Genomic DNA, 20,106 nt, shown 5'->3' on the forward strand with positions numbered 1-20,106 from the left:
AAAAAATTATGTTTTTGCTTTTTGACTGATATTTGAAACCTAGTTAATTTTAGTGATTTTCATTGGTTATATCTGAAACATATCATTTTTTGGGAAATTTTAATTGTTCTATTTATCGCTCGGCTATAAAACGTTGCTTATTTACAAAAAACATTACCCAGTTATGATTGGCGATGATCGGTGCGGTAGGTTCCGAGATCCGAGTTTTGGACCATACACGAGGAGTTACATTATAAGATTGTTATCAAACTTGTATAAATTGACTGAAGACATTATTTAAATATTCCACATTTTCACGAATATGCTTTCAGAGAAAATAAAAAAAAAAAAACGTTGAATTTCACGCAGTACTACTTAAGAGCTAAATGTTGAAGCCGTGGATTACAAAGAAAGCAGCTCATTACTACTCTTTACCATCGAACAGTTGGACTGACCGTGATGTGATATAAATTACACACAGTTGAAAGAACGAATATATTCCGTTACGGGTTTCGATTTCACAACCCGTAGATTGTGAGCTGATCGCCCTAACCACCATACTCAAGGGCCCAGCATGGCCAAGCGTGTTAAGGCACTCAACTCCTTATCTGAGGGTCGCGGGTTCGAATCCCCATCACACCAAACATGCTCGCCCCCCTCAGCTGTGGGGGCATTATAATGTTACGCTCAATCCCACTATTCGTTTGTAAAAGAGTAGCCCAAGAGTTGGCGGTGGGTGGTGATGACTAGCTGCCTTCCCTCTAGTCTCACACTGCTAAATTAGGGACGGCTAGCACAGATAGCCCTCGAGTAGCTTTGTGCGAAATTCCAAAACCAAAACCAAACCGTACTCAGAATTTCAAGAGAGTCTCTGTAGCGACTATACGAAAGTCCTGGCTGTAGAAAATTAATTTAAAACGTTGTCAGAATAAACATTTCTTTGCGTTTAGTTTGGTTTAATTCGGAAAGAAAACACTGCGCCAAAATAAGTGTCGTAATCAGCGACATGTAATAATACTTATCACAAACATATTCACTTAAAAATAAAATAAAATTAGAGGGCTGTCAATGCTGGTGTTTTCTTATAGCAAAGCCACATCGGGCTATCTGCTGAATCCACAAAGGGAAATCGAACCCCTGGATCTTAGCGTTGTAAGTCCGTAGATTTACCGCTGTACTAGGGGGACTAGAATGTACACTTCCAAACTGTCCAAAGACCACATGTTTATGTACTGTCATTGTGTTCCTCTTTTTAATTTAACTTAATATTCCTCCTGACGACTTTATTACTGTCTCCTAGGCCTCGCTTGCCGTGAAATCTTCATTCATGTGATAAACCTCATTGTTTTATATAACAAAATACATTTTGGTCAATAGTGGTAATTTACAATCACGTATTTGCCTTATCTTTGGACAGCAACATATTGAATAAAATTTCAGGATTATTTATATAAAATATAAAGTAAACAAAACAAAACACAGCGTTCTCCATTAAAAAACTACTGTACTGAAGTGAATTAGCTGAACACTAGGAAGAATTTTAAAATGTGCAAAGACAGATAAGACGCATAACGTTGTCCAGTTCAGCCATTTATGTCTAAAATTATTGTCTAAGCAGAGAGCTTTCTTCTGTACTTTCATTAAACGGCTTAACCATGAAGTGAAATTTAATAAGCAAACAGACGATTTGTAAACTCTCACAGAATGATTTACTAATTTGCGTCTCATAAATCTCTTAGTCCGTCTTTTTCGGCTGTTTTAAAATAATGAAAAAAAAACACACCAAAAAGTACAGGGAAATAACTTGGACGAGAAATACAATTTGGAGGCACCTACAGCATTAGGAAAGAAATATTGGGATTAATGCCGAACTTATCACAATGTTTTACCCTTTAGGGATTCCAAGTAATGCAATAAATTGAAAGAAAAACATGTTTTATGCTCTGTTTCTGAAACTAGGTTTAGACCTAATCTTCCTTTGGTCCAAACAGTGTTAGTTGTTAGTTTAACCTGTTGACTGCCAAGTATTTCAGCTGCTACGGCAACTCCGAACCAAGTTCAAAATACAACTCTAATGCTTCTTCATTTTGTAACCTTTTTCGTGACGTCATTTTGGATCGAAAGTGAAACAATATGTAAGTAGGTCAAATGCATGTATGGTGCTGACATCTAGCATTGAAGTTAGGTATTATTGAGAACTAATTAACTCGTCGGTGGCACTGTGTTACCCATCGGCTTGGACGAGCTATCTCGTCTACGGCACTAAACAAATTTAGGATAAATGTATGTAACTCCAATATACTTAAAGCATAAGTTTGTATCAGTGTAAAGAACTTACGTTTTGCTATTCGGTGTTCTTCAGTTACTTATTTACATTAATAAGTTAGCTGAATAGAATTCTTTAACTTTACAATCTCCTGATTATATGACCACGTGAGATATGAAACCATGTGAGATATAAAGGTACTTCACTTCTCGACTGGTCATGTTAAACAATGTGAAATTTAATTTTTGTATTTGTCCACGTTCACGACATCACAGCGCATGGGCGCGGCATGGCCAAGCGTGTTAAGGCGTTCGACTCGTAATCCGAGGATCGCGGGTTCGAATCCCGGTCGCACCAAACATGCTCGCCCTATCAGCCGTGGGGGCGTTATAATGTGACGGTCAATTCCATTATTCCTTGGTATAACAGTAGCCCAAGAGTTGGCGGTGGGTGGTGATGACTAGCTGCCTTCCCTCTAGCCTCACACTGCTAAATTAGGGACGGCTAGCACAGATAGCCCTCGAGTAGCTTTGTGCGAAATTCCAAAACCAAAACCAAACCATACTCAGAATTTCAAGAGAGTCTCTGTAGCGACTATACGAAAGTCCTGGCTGTAGAAAATTAATTTAAAACGTTGTCCGAATAAACATTTCTTTGCGTTTAGTTTGGTTTAATTCGGAAAGAGAACACTGCGCCAAATTAAGTGTCGTAATCAGCGACATGTAATAATACTTATCACAAACATATTCACTTAAAAATAAAATAAAATTAGAGGGCTGTCAATGCTGGTGTTTTCTTATAGCAAAGCCACATCGGGCTATCTGCTGAATCCACAAAGGGAAATCGAACCCCTGGATCTTAGCGTTGTAAGTCCGTAGATTTACCGCTGTACTAGGGGGGGGGGACTAGAATGTACACTTCCAAACTATCCAAAGACCACATGTTTATGTACTGTCATTGTGTTCCTCTTTTTAATTTAACTTAATATTCCTCCTGACGACTTTATTACTGTCTCCTAGGCCTCGCTTGGCGTGAAATCTTCATTCATGTGATAAACCTCATTGTTTTATATAACAAAATACATTTTGGTCAATAGTGGTAATTTACAATCACGTATTTGCCTTATCTTTGGACAGCAACATATTGAATAAAATTTCAGGATTATTTATATAAAATATAAAGTAAACAAAACAAAACACAGCGTTCTCCATTAAAAAACTACTGTACTGAAGTGAATTAGCTGAACACAAGGAAGAATTTTAAAATGTGCAAAGACAGATAAGACGCATAACGTTGTCCAGTTCAGCCATTTATGTCTAAAATTATTGTGTAAGCAGACAGCTTTCTTCTGTACTTTCATTAAACGGCTTAACCATGAAGTGAAATTTAATAAGCAAACAGACGATTTGTAAACTCTCACAGAATGATTTACTAATTTGCGTCTCATAAATCTCTTAGTCCGTCTTTTTCGGCTGTTTTAAAATAATGAAAAAAAAACACATACCAAAAAGTACAGGGAAATAACTTGGACGAGAAATACAATTTGGAGGCACCTACAGCATTAGGAAAGAAATATTGGGATTAATGCCGAACTTATCACAATGTTTTACCCTTTAGGGATTCCAAGTAATGCAATAAATTGAAAGAAAAACATGTTTTATGCTCTGTTTCTGAAACTAGGTTTAGACCTAATCTTCCTTTGGTCCAAACAGTGTTAGTTGTTAGTTTAACCTGTTGACTGCCAAGTATTTCAGCTGCTACGGCAACTCCGAACCAAGTTCAAAATACAACTCTAATGCTTCTTCATTTTGTAACCTTTTTCGTGACGTCATTTTGGATCGAAAGTGAAACAATATGTAAGTAGGTCAAATGCATGTATGGTGCTGACATCTAGCATTGAAGTTAGGTATTATTGAGAACTAATTAACTCGTCGGTGGCACTGTGTTACCCATCGGCTTGGACGAGCTATCTCGTCTACGGCACTAAACAAATTTAGGATAAATGTATGTAACTCCAATATACTTAAAGCATAAGTTTGTATCAGTGTAACGAACTTACGTTTTGCTATTCGGTGTTCTTCAGTTACTTATTTACATTAATAAGTTAGCTGAATAGAATTCTTTAACTTTACAATCTCCTGATTATATGACCACGTGAGATATGAAACCATGTGAGATATAAAGGTACTTCACTTCTCGACTGGTCATGTTAAGCAATGTGAAATTTAATTTTTGTATTTGTCCACGTTCACGACATCACAGCGCATGGGCGCGGCATGGCCAAGCGTGTTAAGGCGTTCGACTCGTAATCCGAGGATCGCGGGTTCGAATCCCGGTCGCACCAAACATGCTCGCCCTATCAGCCGTGGGGGCGTTACAATGTGACGGTCAATTCCATTATTCCTTGGTATAACAGTAGCCCAAGAGTTGGCGGTGGGTGGTGATGACTAGCTGCCTTCCCTCTAATCTTACACTGCTAAATTAGGGACGGCTAGCGCAAGTAGCCCTCGAGTAGCTTTGCGCAAAATTCAAAAAACAAAACATCACAGCACCCGACTAGTTGCAACTGTTAAGTTGAAACTATCTCGAGCAATCGTTCACAATCGCAACCGAGTATAATGGGCACCATGCACACCAAAATTTAATATCTATTTAAAATTGCAAAGATAACGAAACTGGTAGAATTACAACATAATAGGAACGTAACTCCATCTTGTGGAAATAAAGGTTAGTGATATTAAATTCGTTGTGAAAAATATTTTAATTATTGCTTTCGACAACTGTTATCTATCATACAGAAAAAAACAGTTTGTTTTATATTTTATAAAGAGAAAAATAAGAACAGTATATTTAGTTACTTATACTGTTGGCCATATTGATTTTCGTTAGTTTCACTATAAATAGGTAACTGGCTCTGTTGACCCGGCATGGCCAGGTGGTTAAGGCACTCGACTCCTTAGCTGAGGGTCGCGGGTTCGAATCCCCATCACACCAAACATGCTCGCCCCCCTCAGCTGTGGGGGCGTTATAATGTCACACTCAATCCCACTATTCGTTTATAAAAGAGTAGCCGAAGAGTTAGCGGTGGGTGGTAATGACTAGCTGCCTTCCCTCTAATCTTACACTGCTAAATTAGGGACGGCTAGCGCTAATAGCCCCGTGTAACTTGGTGCGAAATTCAAAACAAACCAAAAACCGGTTCTGTTAGAATAGCTAGAGCAAAATTCATTCACGTGTTTTTAATTCAATTTATGTGGTTACTTTGTATTAATAGTCTGTATTTTCCTATCCTTTTTGTGTTAAAAATAGTATCCTTTTTCTGTCCTGAATTCGTTTATAGCTATTTAAAAAAGGAAACAAAAACAACAACCAGTGATCACCTTAATTTGGTGGTGTTCTGGGGCTTGCTGACTAGCTTCCTCTGACCCCGCATGTTGAACGTGTACTCCTTCCCCATCTCGATGCGCGAGACGTGTGTTATCCGATGCCCTTGGAGTTGACCGCGATTTGAGGTCAGACCAGGTGAGTGGGAGGGGTTAGGTGAGAGGGCTCGCTAGTGGCGGGAATATTTTTAATCACCTTTGTTCAAGGCCGAGAATATTTGTGAACAGCACTAAAAGGTGGTAAACGCAGCTTGGCCACACAAGGAGAGATCAATTTCACGAGACCTTTTTACTACTATAAGTTTCAAATTTCACGCAAGTGCAAGCCCTAAAACAGTAACACGAAACGTTTTACGATTTTTTGTATCAGTTTTTACACAGCAAGAATGAGACACACAAAGATTATCTTTCTTTGTTAAGATGAGGATGACCCAAGTAGGTTGAAACGTTGTTCTCTACTTTATTTTAATTAAAGTTTTAACACCCATACTAGCCGTCTTAAGACACACAGAGATTCATTTAGATGCTCTTATAAAAATGTATTTTAATCGTCACTCGAGCCAACATAAAAAATATTTTTCAGTACCTGGCTGGTTGCTTTGTATATTCATAGCAATTGAGACGTGACATGGCTTGGGGATTAGGACGTTCGACTCACGGGTCACAGGTTCGAATACCCGTTTCATTAAACATACTCGCCCTTTCAGCCGATGAGGCATTATATTGTTACTGTCAATCCCACTGTTCGTTGGTAAAAGAGTAGCTCAAGAGTTGGCGGTGGATAATGATTAGCTAGATGCCTTCCCTAAATTAGAAAAGGGCTAGCACAGATAGCCTTGCGCAGAATTTGAAACAAGCAAAAAATCATAGCAAGTGAAGTGGTGAACGTGGAAACTAGCACTCATATTTGTCACAAGACCAAAAGGAAGAAATAATGGGGCAGCTTATGAATGGTTACCAGGAGTTGCTATCCCAGCTGGCATGATGAGCTCTGGTATTGAGTGAAAAGCTTCGTCAGCACTAGATAAAACAGAGTTTCAACAAACTTCCCTCGTGATCGCTAGCATTGGAAAGATAAATATCTGAAGCTAACCAGCTAGTTCCCACTTGATCAAGATATTTCACTGCAGTAGAGTATTAAAAATTAATTAATAATTGGAACAGCCAAAATAATAATAGTCTAACATATATATATATATAATCTACCATAATTCAAATGCGTCGAATAATTAATTGGTATCCATATCTGTTAACGTTATTTCCAGTAGCATTTACGATATCTGAATATTGGCACATTTCTTGTGGTTAAACTTGGGCGTCACTCACTGATGCGTCAGCCGAGCAACGTCCTAACGAACCATATTTACTCACACTCACGTGGTCAATGACGTAAATTATCTAGCTCGCCACGTCACTCCCGGATCTCACAACCTGCCAATACCAACCTGACAAGTGATGACTAAATACTTCATCTTCACACATATTTCTTCTCACTTCTCTTTCCCCCATCCTTTCACATAACATCCTTCTGTTACCATAGCAAAGACCAGGTAAATTATACAGAAGAGATATTTGCTTTCTCCAAAAGTGTTTCAGCTGATATCTGTGGAAGAAGAGCTGCCAGTTTGGGAGTAAAACGTTCTCACAATCATAGATCTGAAGTTAGCTATATAATGCACAAGGTAGTTCAAGAGGTCTCCATTTCTCGAGTGGACAGTTCGGTATGTCGCCAGGATGTCAGCAGAAATTACAAACTCGTAAATTAACCCGAAATTAAGGAAAATTAAAAATAATAATAATTACTACACGACTTCTGTAACACAATTGACTCTTTAACAACTCTTTAAGTTATTTTTTCATGTTTAAAATATACCAGCTTTCTCAGCATTCATAAAGTACGGTTGTAGTCAAATATTACTAACCCAATCACAGTCGATCCTCAAAAAACATGATATTGTGTCCGTATGTCCGTCCTTATCAACGGACACGAACCACTTTCGGCACAAAAATGAGAAATACTTTACATTTGTCCACCACGTTTCATCAAACTCCAATCATTTCGTGTGAAAAATTGGCCTCCACGTTAACAGACAGGATTTTTTTTTTTTTTTGTATTTTCGTGACTTTAACTCTCCAAAATTAATCATTTCTAAGTTAGGTTTGTTCGTTTGTTTTTCTGAATTTTGGCCAAAACAACTCGAGGGCTATCTGTGCTAACCGTCCCTAATTTTGCAGCGTAAGACGAGAGGGTTTTGTTTTGTTGTTGTTTTTTTTAATTTCGCGCAATCTACTCGAGGGCTATCTGGGCTAGCCGTCCCTAATTTAGCAGTGTAAGACAAGAGGGAAGGCAGCTAGTCATCACCACCCACCGCCAACTATTGGGCTACTCTTTTAACCAAGGAACAGTGGGATTGACCATCACAATATAATATTTCAGCCCCTACGGCTGAAAGAGCGAGTATGTTTGTTACGACAGGGATTCGAACCTGCATCCCTCGGATTAGGAGTCAAGCACCATAACCACCTAGCCATACCGGGTCTTCTAAGTTAGGTAACAGTCCAATTGTATATCAACTTTCATCCAAACCCACAGAGGTGAGAACACAACCTTGGTTACCTTCTGTGACGTAGGTAACTTTTCGCAAAACAGGATCTTGTTAAATCATCAAACATACATTAAACAATATTTTAACACCTAGTAATGTTAAAACACCACATACACACGTCATTATTCATAATACCTGGTGCTGTTTAAACGTACAATGAGAAAATATCGCTTTTATATCTGCATATAAATAGTAACATTGATCAACTAATTTAAACCATTCTAAATCTCAAAAATATTCGACACATGTCCTCGTCGCGAGGTAAATGTTATGTATTTAAAATGACTGGCGCGGAACTGAAAGCTCGTGAAATAACTAAACCACACCATCATAATAAAAGATGCAAAGTGTGTGGACTTGCAACATCCTTTGTGAGAAACATGGTGCTCGTCAATGTATCTTCAGCAACTACGATTCTCGCCGACACTGTAACAGTGTGAACCTTCGCACACATTTGCTACTTCGAATAATGTGTGGACCTTTATTAACGTCAGTTTTTACTCTCGTGTGTTAATCTTTGTTCACTTGTTCTGCGCGTAGTAAACTTTCGTTTCCGTCTCTTGTTGTCAATAATCTTATGTTCACACACACACACCAAACGTGTCAATCCCAATATTCGTTGGTAAAAGAGTAGTCCAAGAGTTGGCCGTGGGTGGTGGTGACTAGCTGCCTTCCCTCCAGTCTTACACTGCTAAATTTGGGGCGGCTAGCGCAGATAGCCCTTGTGTAGCTTTGCGCTAAATTCAAAAACAAAGAAACACATCTGGTAGCGCCAAGAATGAGTTTAATAAAACCTATACATTTATTCAACATCAAATTTCATTACATTTAGTGAGATTAATTGGGGCTTAAACCTTCATCCTCCCTCCAAATAAATAATAATAATAAAACCAGCGTTGTTGACGCATCTGTTCACTTCAGCAGAAGAAATTCAATGTCTTTCTTTGTATTACTAAGTTATGTCTTAAACCTGAACATGATATTCTTGTCGAGAATTCTACCCCAACTTCAGACAGCCCTGGTGAAGCAAACTTTCAAGAAATCAAACCCCCCTACTTATCACAACTGTTCCATGAAAACGAACACAAGCAGTACATAAATATGTGCATAGATATTTCGCAGAAGTTTCTGAGAAGCGTGCAGTTTATAGGATACGAACTAGTTGTCATTCATTGGTCTGTGTGATACATTCTCGAAAACTATCGACCGTCGAACCATCGTTTAAAAATCAAGAAAGTAAGCTCTAAATATATACATAGCTGAAAAATTACAGTTTTCTACTATGCAGAGACGTTATGCAAATATATTAGTAGAATTATTAACTCTGTTGTTTTCAAATTTTGCGTTGTAGAGCATAACTTTACTATCTGACGAGACAAACTAATTTTTAAGTAAAACCTCCAATTACAACGCTTAAAAATCGGGGCTAAATTCCCGTTGGTAAAAAAAACAACAACAGCCTATTGCGTAGCTTTGGCATGGCCAGGTGGGTTAAGGCGTTCGACAAAGGGTTAAGGTGGGTTAAGGTTTCGAGACAAACAAATTTTTAAGTAAAACCCCCAATTACAACGTTTAAAAATCGGGGCTAAATTCCCGTTGGTAAAAAAAACAACAACAGCCTATTGCGTAGCTTTGGCATGGCCAGGTGGGTTAAGGCGTTCGACTCGTAATCTGAGGGTCGAAGCTTCGAATACTCGTCACACCAAACATGCTCGCCCTTTCAGCCGTGAGGGCGTTATATGTTACGGTCAATCCCACTATTCGTTGGTAAAAGAGTAGCCCAATGGTTGGCGGTGGGTGATGATGTCTAGCTGTCTTTCCTCTAGTCTTACACTGCTAAATTAGGGACGGCTAGTGCAGATAGCCCTCGAGTAGCTTTGCACGAAATTAAAAAGTAACAACAAACAAAGCGTAGTTTTGGGCTTCAGAATACCCAACAAATAAAAACAAACTTTCAATGGAAAAACAAAAGTTTAAGAAGCATATGAGAAGATTGAACAACAGCCGCCTGGAGTGAAAAAATCAAACTAACGACTTCAAAAAACGTCACGCTCCCATTGGGCAATATGAAATTATCACTCCTGATTTCCGATCTCATAAATGTACGTTTTCCTACATTTGTCTGCACAAAGTTCTAGTGCAGATAGCCCTCGTGTAGCTTTGCGTGAAATTCAAACACAAAAAAACACAAAGTTCCCTGACGTTACTTCAATTCTTTGCGGATGAAGAACCGCACGCTGAAAAATTTCGTGAATAGCGGTTAGCCTTTTATGTTTCGACGAAGGTAAAATAATACTCTCCTTAAATATCCTAGCACAATTGGATCAGTGCTGTCCTAACATCGCAAAATAGCGCTTAACAGAATTAATGTCAAACACCAGATCTCGTGTGACGTTAAACATCAAAGACGCGCCGCACTCATTGGCTGAAACCTTCAGCTAAGTCTATGAATAACTAAAACCTTCAGCTAAGACTATGAATAACTAAGTACACACATGTCTTTTCTCGTTCCTTTTAATTTTATAATTTGTACAAAAACTCGCGTTTAGTTTAAGACCACCGACTTTGCTAAATGAATGACCATCACACTATTGGTATTTCCGTTGACTCAGAAATTACCAATGCCACCTTTTTTCAAAAGAAAAAAAAAAGGAAAACCCGAAACATTTGTTTCCTAAAAAACAGAATGTGGAATTTGCGCCATGCGAAAAAACATGTCTCTTCGACATCAAAATTAAGTATCCCGCAGCATGAGAAAATTATATATTTTTAAAAAAGTCATTTTTATACTGAATCATGGACGAAATAACCAAACAGAGAAACAAACCCAAACCCAATTACCAGCCAAACTGAAAGTTAATCTTCTAACATTTAACACAGACCCAAAATGGTATTTTGGGAAGACAATCAAAACAAACGCACAAATAGAGACGCTTGTCGTTGTTGTTTCATAGGGAAAAATGGGTAAGACATTACAGTTGTACAAACTCTCATTCGAGGTAGGCTTAGCATCGTTTATCTTTTATAATCATCTTAAAAGTAAGAGTGCAAAAGTTTAAATGCAAGCCTACAGGTTACTACTTAGTTTGAGTCAATCAGCTTTCAGTTTTTATTTTACCGCAGAAAAACAGCTGTTGTTTCGTTGGTACGAACATACTTAAACGCAATACGTTATAAATGTTAAGTTACGACTGGAAAATTAACACAAAATAATAACTGATGGACAGAGAGAGAGAAAACGTGGTAGGTATTTTGGTTTAAAAGTTAATTGGCCTCAAGCCTGAGCTCTTGGTCAGAATCAACCGGGGACGCTCAGAAATTTTCTTTCTCTTCACTACACTCGTGACTGGATATGACGTTAAGTCATGCGAAAAAATAGAAAAAAGTGGGCGTATTTACATATACAAATAATGATAATTGGTTGAAATCCAACTTCTGTATAAACCGTTATCAAACGCAGGTTCTCAACTCACAAAAAAATCGCGTTTTTTATTAATTTCGTATTCCTCTACTGGACCGTTAAAGACTCGCCAGTTCGCGTAGTGAATATAACCAGTATCATCATCAGTTATTATGATATAGACCTGTAGACAGTAATATACGATAAAAGGATATCAAAACTTTGTTTTCACGCCATCACGGGTACGTTAGATTCGACCAAAATGAGCAAAATATAAAAGTAATTTCATGTAAAGCGCACAATATTCATTGTCACTACGGCTCTGTTGACAAGCGTATACGCCTTCCCAGTTCCTTGTACCTAGCTTAGTTTGTATCTTCGTTTTCATTTGCCCCCGCTAGTACAGCGGTAAGTCTCCGGATTTACAACGCTAAAATCAGGGGTTCGATTCCCCTCGGTGGGCTCAGCAGATAGCCCGATGTGGCTTTGCTATAAAAAAAAAACAACACAAACACTCGTTTTCATTTCATTATTGGCGAATGCAAAATAGAGCAAATTAACATCTATGCAATATTTTAAATTATGCCGTATTTAGGACTTAGCTAAAGTTATATAGATCATATTAAATTACTTTAATTGTGCAGGGTTACCCATTAAACCATGCAACAATGTCGCGAAAACTTGGGATATGTGGAGAGTAATATGCAAAGGTGAAACAGACAGCCTGTGACGAACCGTTTGGTCACATTGTTTTTCAAGAATATTTACTGCTAAACTTCCGATCTAAAGGAATTGATACACTGATATAGTTAGTGGTGGTCTTGAAGCTGTGATTGTCGGAGTTCTTGATACTGTTGAAAATGTGTCTCTGTCAGGGGTGCTTTTTACTGTTGCGTCCGAACGTCAACATTAGCACGTGCGCTCTGCAAGTTTCAGTTCTGACATTCTTAACACGTGGGTTATGGAAGTGTAGGCGACATTCTGTCGAATGAGCCTCCACATAACCTCAAAGTTTCGCAAAATACCGACAATTATGAAAAATAACGTAACACTTTCGGATTACGCTTCCTGTTGTTTAGCGCCTCAAAAAATAATCCTAACAATTAGGACAATATTTAATTATTGTTGAATATTAACACGAATGGCGATAAACCCAGACTCAATTCACATACATTTATCTAACTTACTGAATCACAGCTTTTCAGATATTGTTTTCTCACATTCAGAACTCTACTTCCTGAGCTAAAATAAATGCACTTCGCTGGATTCAGTAAAATAAATGACACTGAATGGTTATCGTATTGTATACACAACGAATAACTTATTGCGGTCTACTTCTAAAACATAAAAAAACTGGAAAATTCTGCTTCTCTCCAAGCCCAAGAAAATGTGTCGTAACATGGTGGTTAGTTATAACGACAAATGTTAGCTGCTAATAGATCTATATGGTTACTTCTTTCGGTCCAAGGGTGACAAAACGTGAAATGGATGGGGGGTGGCTAATGATTACGGATCTTACTTGTCCAAGGGTAACAAAAAGTGAAATGGATGGGGGGTGGCTAATGATTACGGATCTTACTTGTCCAAGGGTAACAAAACGTGAAATGGATGGGGGTGGCTAATTATTACGGATCTTACTTGTCCAAGGGTAACAAAAAGTGAAATGGATGGGGGGTGGCTAATGATTACGGATCTTACTTGTCCAAGGGTGACAAAAATCTTACTTGTCCAAGTGAAATGGATGGGGGGTGGCTAATGATTACGGATCTTACTTGTCCAAGGGTAACAAAACGTGAAATGGATGGGGGTGGCTAATGATTACGGATCTTACTTGTCCAAGGGTAACAAAACGTAAAATGGATGGGGGGTGGCTAATGATTACGGATCTTACTTATCCAAGGGTAACAAAACGTGAAATGGATGGGGGTGGCTAATGATTATGGATCTTACTTGTCCAAGGGTAACAAAACGTGAAATGGATGGGGGTGGCTAATGATTATGGATCTTACTTGTCCAAGGGTAACAAAACGTGAAATGGATGGGGGTGGCTAATGATTATGGATCTTACTTGTCCAAGGGTAACAAAACGTGAAATGGATGGGGGGTGGCTAATGATTATGGATCTTACTTGTCCAAGGGTAACAAAACGTGAACTGGATGGGGGTGGCTAATGATTACGGATCTTACTTGTCCAAGGGTGACAAAACGTGAAATGGATGGGGTGGCTAATTATTACGGATCTTACTTGCTAAGTTACTCATAGCCATTGCATCCAAAACTGAAACAGATTTTTCCATGGTAGTTATAGTTACATGTGCCTCATTCAAAGGGGCACCAGCCTGAAATACGTGGTTTGCGTACATCTTGCATTCGGGCACACTGATATCAAATTCTTTCTTTCGAAAGGTTGAACATCTTTATCCGAATTGTTTCTTCGTTTATCAGTGGTTAAACAAATTTTTACATCAATAAAGACAGACCGTACGGTACACTGCAAGCAGAAGGTATTCGAATAATTTAATTCTTAACAAACGATTTCTGATCAGCTTTTCAACTTGGCATCATTACTACATTATTACGTAAAAATACCAAAAATCTACCCGACACTATTATTCTACCCAACATTTTTACATAAAAATACACCATTTTTAGCCAACACAATTACTACATTATTAGGTAAAAATATTGTAATTCCACCCAATATGTTTACATAAAAATACACCATTTTTAGCCAACACAATTACTACATTATTACGTAAAAATATTGTAATTCCACCCAACATGTTTACATTAAAATACACCATTTTTAGCCAACACAATTACTACATTATTACGTAAAAATATTGTAATTCCACCCAACATGTTTACATTAAAATACACCATTTTTAGCCAACACAATTACTACATTATTACGTAAAAATATTGTAATTCTACCCAACATTTTTACATAAAAATACACCATTTTAACCAACACAATTACTACATTATTACGTAAAAATATTGTAATTCTACCCAACATTTTTACATAAAAATACACCATTTTTAGCCAACACAATTACTACATTATTACGTAAAAATATTGTAATTCTACCCAACATTTTTACATAAACGTACACCATTTCTAGCCAACACAATCATTACATTATTACGTAAAAATATTGTAATTTTTCTTTCTTGACATATGTTACGTAACCAAAATCCTATTAGCTGGAAAACAGTTCTTGAACAGTTAAGGTATGGAAAACTTACAGCTGTTAAATACGTGACAGTAATCCTCACTCTACATTAAAAATTAAACTTCTGGCGCGTGAATTCTTAACCTACTTTGGTACTGGAGAATTAAAGAAATATACACATGTATCAGTCCTCACTCACACCTTGTAATGATTAAAACTGTATACGTATTAATCATGGCTTGGCTCTAACCTTGTAATAATTAAAACTGTACACGTATTAATCATGGCTTGGCTCTAACCTTGTAATAATTAAAACTGTACACGAATTAATCATGATTTAGCTCTAACCTTGTAATAATCAAACTTGTACTCGCATTGATTATTACTTTGCTCTAACCTTGATAACTGAACCTGTTTCAGGGTTGCCTCTAAATGGTTTGATGATACTAAAATTGGGCGACTGTATTTATTTAACAAGCAGAGACTGCACGTTTCTTGTTGCTGGAACACATTTTTTATTCGCAGAAGATGCGTACCAACTCGAAATTGACTCTCTTCTGCAAAATAAAAGTAAGTTGATATCACAGGTTATGTTTGAAGTGTTTCTGTATTTTCTAAGCGAAAAATATACAACAGTTTATCTGCTTTCTCTTCAACCCAAAGAATTGAATCTTAGGTTTTAGCATTGTAAATCCCAAACTTAGCGCTAACAAATCGAGGAACTTGTTTGAAGTGACTCGCTATTGCTTAACCCTTGAAAGGCAATATTCTCCCTCTACACTGCCAAGACCTTTTGTGGTATTTTGAACATCCAGTGTAATAACGTCCCGTTTCTAATAACGTCTCAGTTTCTAGTTATTTCAGCGTAACACGGATGAACGGATTTCTCAACAGCTGGTCATGGTAAATATGAAGACAGAGTATTCGTCACTGATGTTTGCCATAACAGCCAGAACCTGACAGCCATCTTAGATGGTACGTTTACTGATAAAAATAAAGTTAAAAAATATGTATACAAACACACCTACACCTACACATATCTCAGCGTGAAAACATAAAACTACGTACAAGTTTAAAACTGAACACGTTTTCATTATTACTTAGCTCTAACGTTCTAAAAATTAAAACTATACACGTAATACAGTATAATATGATAAGATATACTTCAATCGTTTCTGTTGTCTTAGCAAAAAAAACGTAGAACGGACTAATTACTCACGTAATTACAAATATTACTCTTTGTCCGACACAAAGATCAAGTCTCGAATTTTAACATCATATACGGCCATTTTGAGCGATTTTTTTTTTCCTCGTAAGTCTAATATGCGTGGTTTATGTGCATTGTTTCTCAATTTTAACACGCTTGGTTTCTTTCGCTTGAAAATACGAAGATTTCTGTTTCTGGCTGATAAATACTTTAATGAGAATCAGAGCTAGCAATTCATGGGGTTTTATCACAACTGATGTTTATTATACAAAAGAATACTGATCGCCATATTACCAAAACAGAGACACGTAACACTAACAAAACGTTACTTACATGTGCAATCCCATTTGCTGCATACCCGGAATTTACAAACCCCTGAAACAGAATCGAAATTAAATAAACAACATTGAAACATCTGAAGTTCGTCGTAACATTATACCAAACCTTATATGGTAGTACAATTTGCCTGAGAAAAAGTTACAACAACTTAAATTTTCAATATACAAGTTTCTAATTTATTTTTCCTTTGTCTGGATGACAAGTTTGAGAATACTTTTTGCTAAGAATCGAGTTTTGATACCTGCGACGAAAAAAAAAATCACGTTGTGAAATTTTGCGCTTAACAACAATACATTCCCCCCATTTTCTCCATAACTGTTGTTGTTTTGAATTAAGCACAGAGCTATACAATGGGTTATCTGTGCTCTGTCCACCACGGGTATCGAACGATGTAAGTTCGCAGACATACCGCTGAGCCACTGGGGGGCCTCCATAACGGCATCACCTACACATATACAAATATACAACCATTGCATCCGTTTTGTCTTTTACAATTAGAAAGGGCCCGGCATGGCTAAGTGAGTTAAGGCGTTCGACTCATAATCTGAGGGTCGCGGGTTCGAATCCCCGTCGCACCAAACATGCTCGCCCTTTCAGCCGTGAGAGCGTTATAATGTTACGGTTAATCCCACTATTCGTTGGTAAAAGAGTAGCCCAATAGTTGGCTGTGGGTGGTGATGACTAGCTGCCTTCCCTCTATTCTTACACTGCAAAATTAGGGACGGCTAGCGCAGATAACCCTTGTGTAGCTTTGCGCGAAATTCAAAAGAAGCCAAACTAGTTAGAAAGACAAAAAAAAAAAAACGTTTATAAACAAAAATAGTTTCTTCGTTATAATATGAAAATGAGAAACAAAACGAATTTAATAAAAAATAAAGTGCATATAATGGGATTAAAAATTTATATATTAACACGTGACTTGTATTAATTTATAATATTAATATTAAATACACCGTTTGCAGTAAACTCCCACACATATCAACCTAACACCCCTTTTACATGACAGTGAAGTGCTCTAACTGTTCTTTGAACTTCAGTGTGAAGCCGGCTAGAATATAGCAAATATAGTAGAGTTGGAATACTATTATTACGTGATAGAAAATAGGGGTTTAAAAACATTTAAATAGAAATCGTAAAACCAAAAAGGAAACAAACACGGCTAAAGGTACTATAGATATTATTTTTTCACACTACAAACCCCTATTTTGGTCCCATGATGTTACCTGGAATCACATTTGGTGGAGTCTGAGCAAAGATTTGTGGTTTTAACAAATACTGTCTACACTATCTCTAGCTTTGTTACGTGTTTTCACGATCCCTATTTACAGGCTGATCCCCCTGGTGGTATGTCTCCGGACTTCTACTGCTAAAATCCGGGTTTCGATACTCGTGGTGGGCAAATCACAGGCAGCCCATTATGAACCTTTGTGATTAAATATAAACAAAAACAATATCTGGAGGTCTGTAAGTTCCCAAATGTTTATTTATATAGTTTGCTGGCTTTTGTGCATGTGTCTGTGTGCTAGCTGATACATTCACAATGATTTACTGTAAATATGGAAAGATCGCATTAGTTATATTATGATGCTGTTGAAGATTTGTCTTAGAATATAGCGAGCATTTATAGTTTGTGTGTAACTAAATTACATTACACTGAGACACACCGTCCACTAAGCGCGTGTAAAATCTTGTAAGTAGAAAAGCAGTCTTTTCAAATAAAACATGTACGTCTAAAACATCGGTTTAAATAAACCTTTGTGTTTTTTAAATTGTTCTATGAATGGGTGTAATAAAATTTAATACTATGTATACTGATTTTTGTTTTGGAATTTCGCACAAAGCTACTCGAGGGCTATCTGTGCTACCTGTCCCTAATTTAGCAGTGTAAGACTAGAGGGAAGGCAGCTAGTCATCACCACCCACCGCCTACTCTTGGGCTACTCTTTTACCAATAAATAGTGGGATTGACCGTCACATTATAAAGCTTCCAAGGCTGAAAGGGCGAGCATGTTTTGCGCGAAGGGGATGCGAACCCGCGACCCTCAGATTACGAGTCGCACGCCTTAACGCGCTTGGCCATACCGAGCCACTAATTTTTGTACTCTTATACTTAATACGTGGGTTAGCACCCTATAGACACCAACTGTATGATGCAAAAAGCACCGAGTGTCTAATATGTCACAGTCGTCTAATGTACATCTGTTATTGGCTGGTAATTCCTGTCTTATGCTGTATTTGAGCGTTTTAAAGAAACGCCAAATTTCTGTAAAAACGTTAACTAGAAGGAGGTAATGAGCACATCGTTTACATTAAAATTATTGTGTTTTATTTTATCTTCTGTAAAATATAGAAGAAACAAATTGATTTTGAATATTCCCACGACCTTTGCAGTACCTTATTTTGTATTCTACAAAAGGTTTGGGTGCAACATAGACTGGCAAAGGAATAATAAATAATTACAAACGGTAAATTTGAGCAGATTTTATTTTCCTTTAAAGGCTAAGCTTTGTGTGTGTGTGTGTGCATTTTTGAGTACAGCCTTACCAATCAATAATAAAAGGTTTTATAGTATTGTTTGAACTAAATCTTTAGTGCCCGAACGCTTTATTCAGGCTACGTGCAATTTCTTGCGATCCATATTATGAACCACTATAGTGAATGTAATGATAATCCGTTATATGTATGGGTGTTAGCACACATCACTCAGACTTAGCTGGCTCGATTACCTTAATTTTTTATAGCAACTTAAAACTGTTTGACGGTGTACATGGGCTATTTTGTCTTAGAATTCCTACAATAAATCACTATATATTATACACTCTTATAATTTTTAAATCCCTAATGGGCTAGTTAAAGAATATAGTGTTTAAAAATGTGGTTCGTCTGATAACAAGTATAATGACAATCACGTTTCTCCAACTTATAAAAGGGGTTCACACCATAACCGTTGTTTTCCTTTCAAGTGTTAAGACAATAGGCGCTTGTTCTGGGAAAATTATCCTGAATGTTTATTATTGTATAAATATTTCTTTGAAATAGATATTTATATCATTACATACGATGGTTAACGAGCAACTGCGGTACCATGAAAGTGTCGTACCAAACAACCAATAAGGTATAAGTTAACGTTCAACACCCTTGTGTGTACTCTCATTTTTAATTTTGTTTACGTATTATCATTTCATCTAGAATAATAACTTCTAGTTCAGTAACATACTCTCAAAGCGCTTCTGTTCTGGACAAAAGGTACATTAGGAAGAACACAATATCTAAACTTTACAATGGATCATAATTATGAGATGGATTTCTGTAAAACTTCGTGCCAGAAAACAATCTCTAAACTTTACTATGGATCATAATTATGAGATGGACTCCTGTAAGACCTCTGGTCAGAAAACAATCTCTAAAGTTTACAATGGATCATAATTATGAGATGGACTTCTGTAAAACCTCGTGCGATAAAACAATCTCTAAACTTTACAATGAATAACAATTATGAGATGGACTCCTATAAAACTTCGTGCGAGAAATGCATCGCTCTTACACAGCAACATTCAGTACACGTTTAAACCGCAAATTAGCCAACACAGCGTTTCTACGAAACGTGTAGGCGCCAAATTAAGCAACAGTTGATAAGAGAGAAACAAAGACACCGGAAATAAGTGGCATTTTTCACATTACTGTCGTCTCACCGACTCGTAACAAAACCTTTTAATCACTTCTGTACATACTGTTCACTGGAACGTCAAA

The 20,106-nt window shown here is 37.3% G+C and overlaps 1 protein-coding gene across 19 annotated transcripts in view; it reads right to left on the reverse strand.

Moving 5' to 3' along the window:
* The window catches only part of LOC143245209 (single-stranded DNA-binding protein 3-like), a 157,914-nt gene that overhangs the window by 92,083 nt on the left and 45,725 nt on the right, over positions 1 to 20,106 (reverse strand). For 11 of the 19 annotated variants that reach the window (XM_076491297.1, XM_076491295.1, XM_076491292.1 and 8 more), the window contains one exon: positions 16,351 to 16,392. The exons of the other annotated variants lie outside the window; for them this stretch is intronic. In XM_076491297.1, coding sequence (XP_076347412.1) covers positions 16,351 to 16,392 — 42 coding nt within the window. The remainder of the gene's footprint in view (positions 1 to 16,350; positions 16,393 to 20,106) is intronic. 19 annotated transcript variants of the gene reach the window in all.

Source organism: Tachypleus tridentatus, chromosome 2, assembly GCF_004210375.1.
Source record: "Tachypleus tridentatus isolate NWPU-2018 chromosome 2, ASM421037v1, whole genome shotgun sequence".
NCBI lineage: Eukaryota > Metazoa > Arthropoda > Merostomata > Xiphosura > Limulidae > Tachypleus > Tachypleus tridentatus.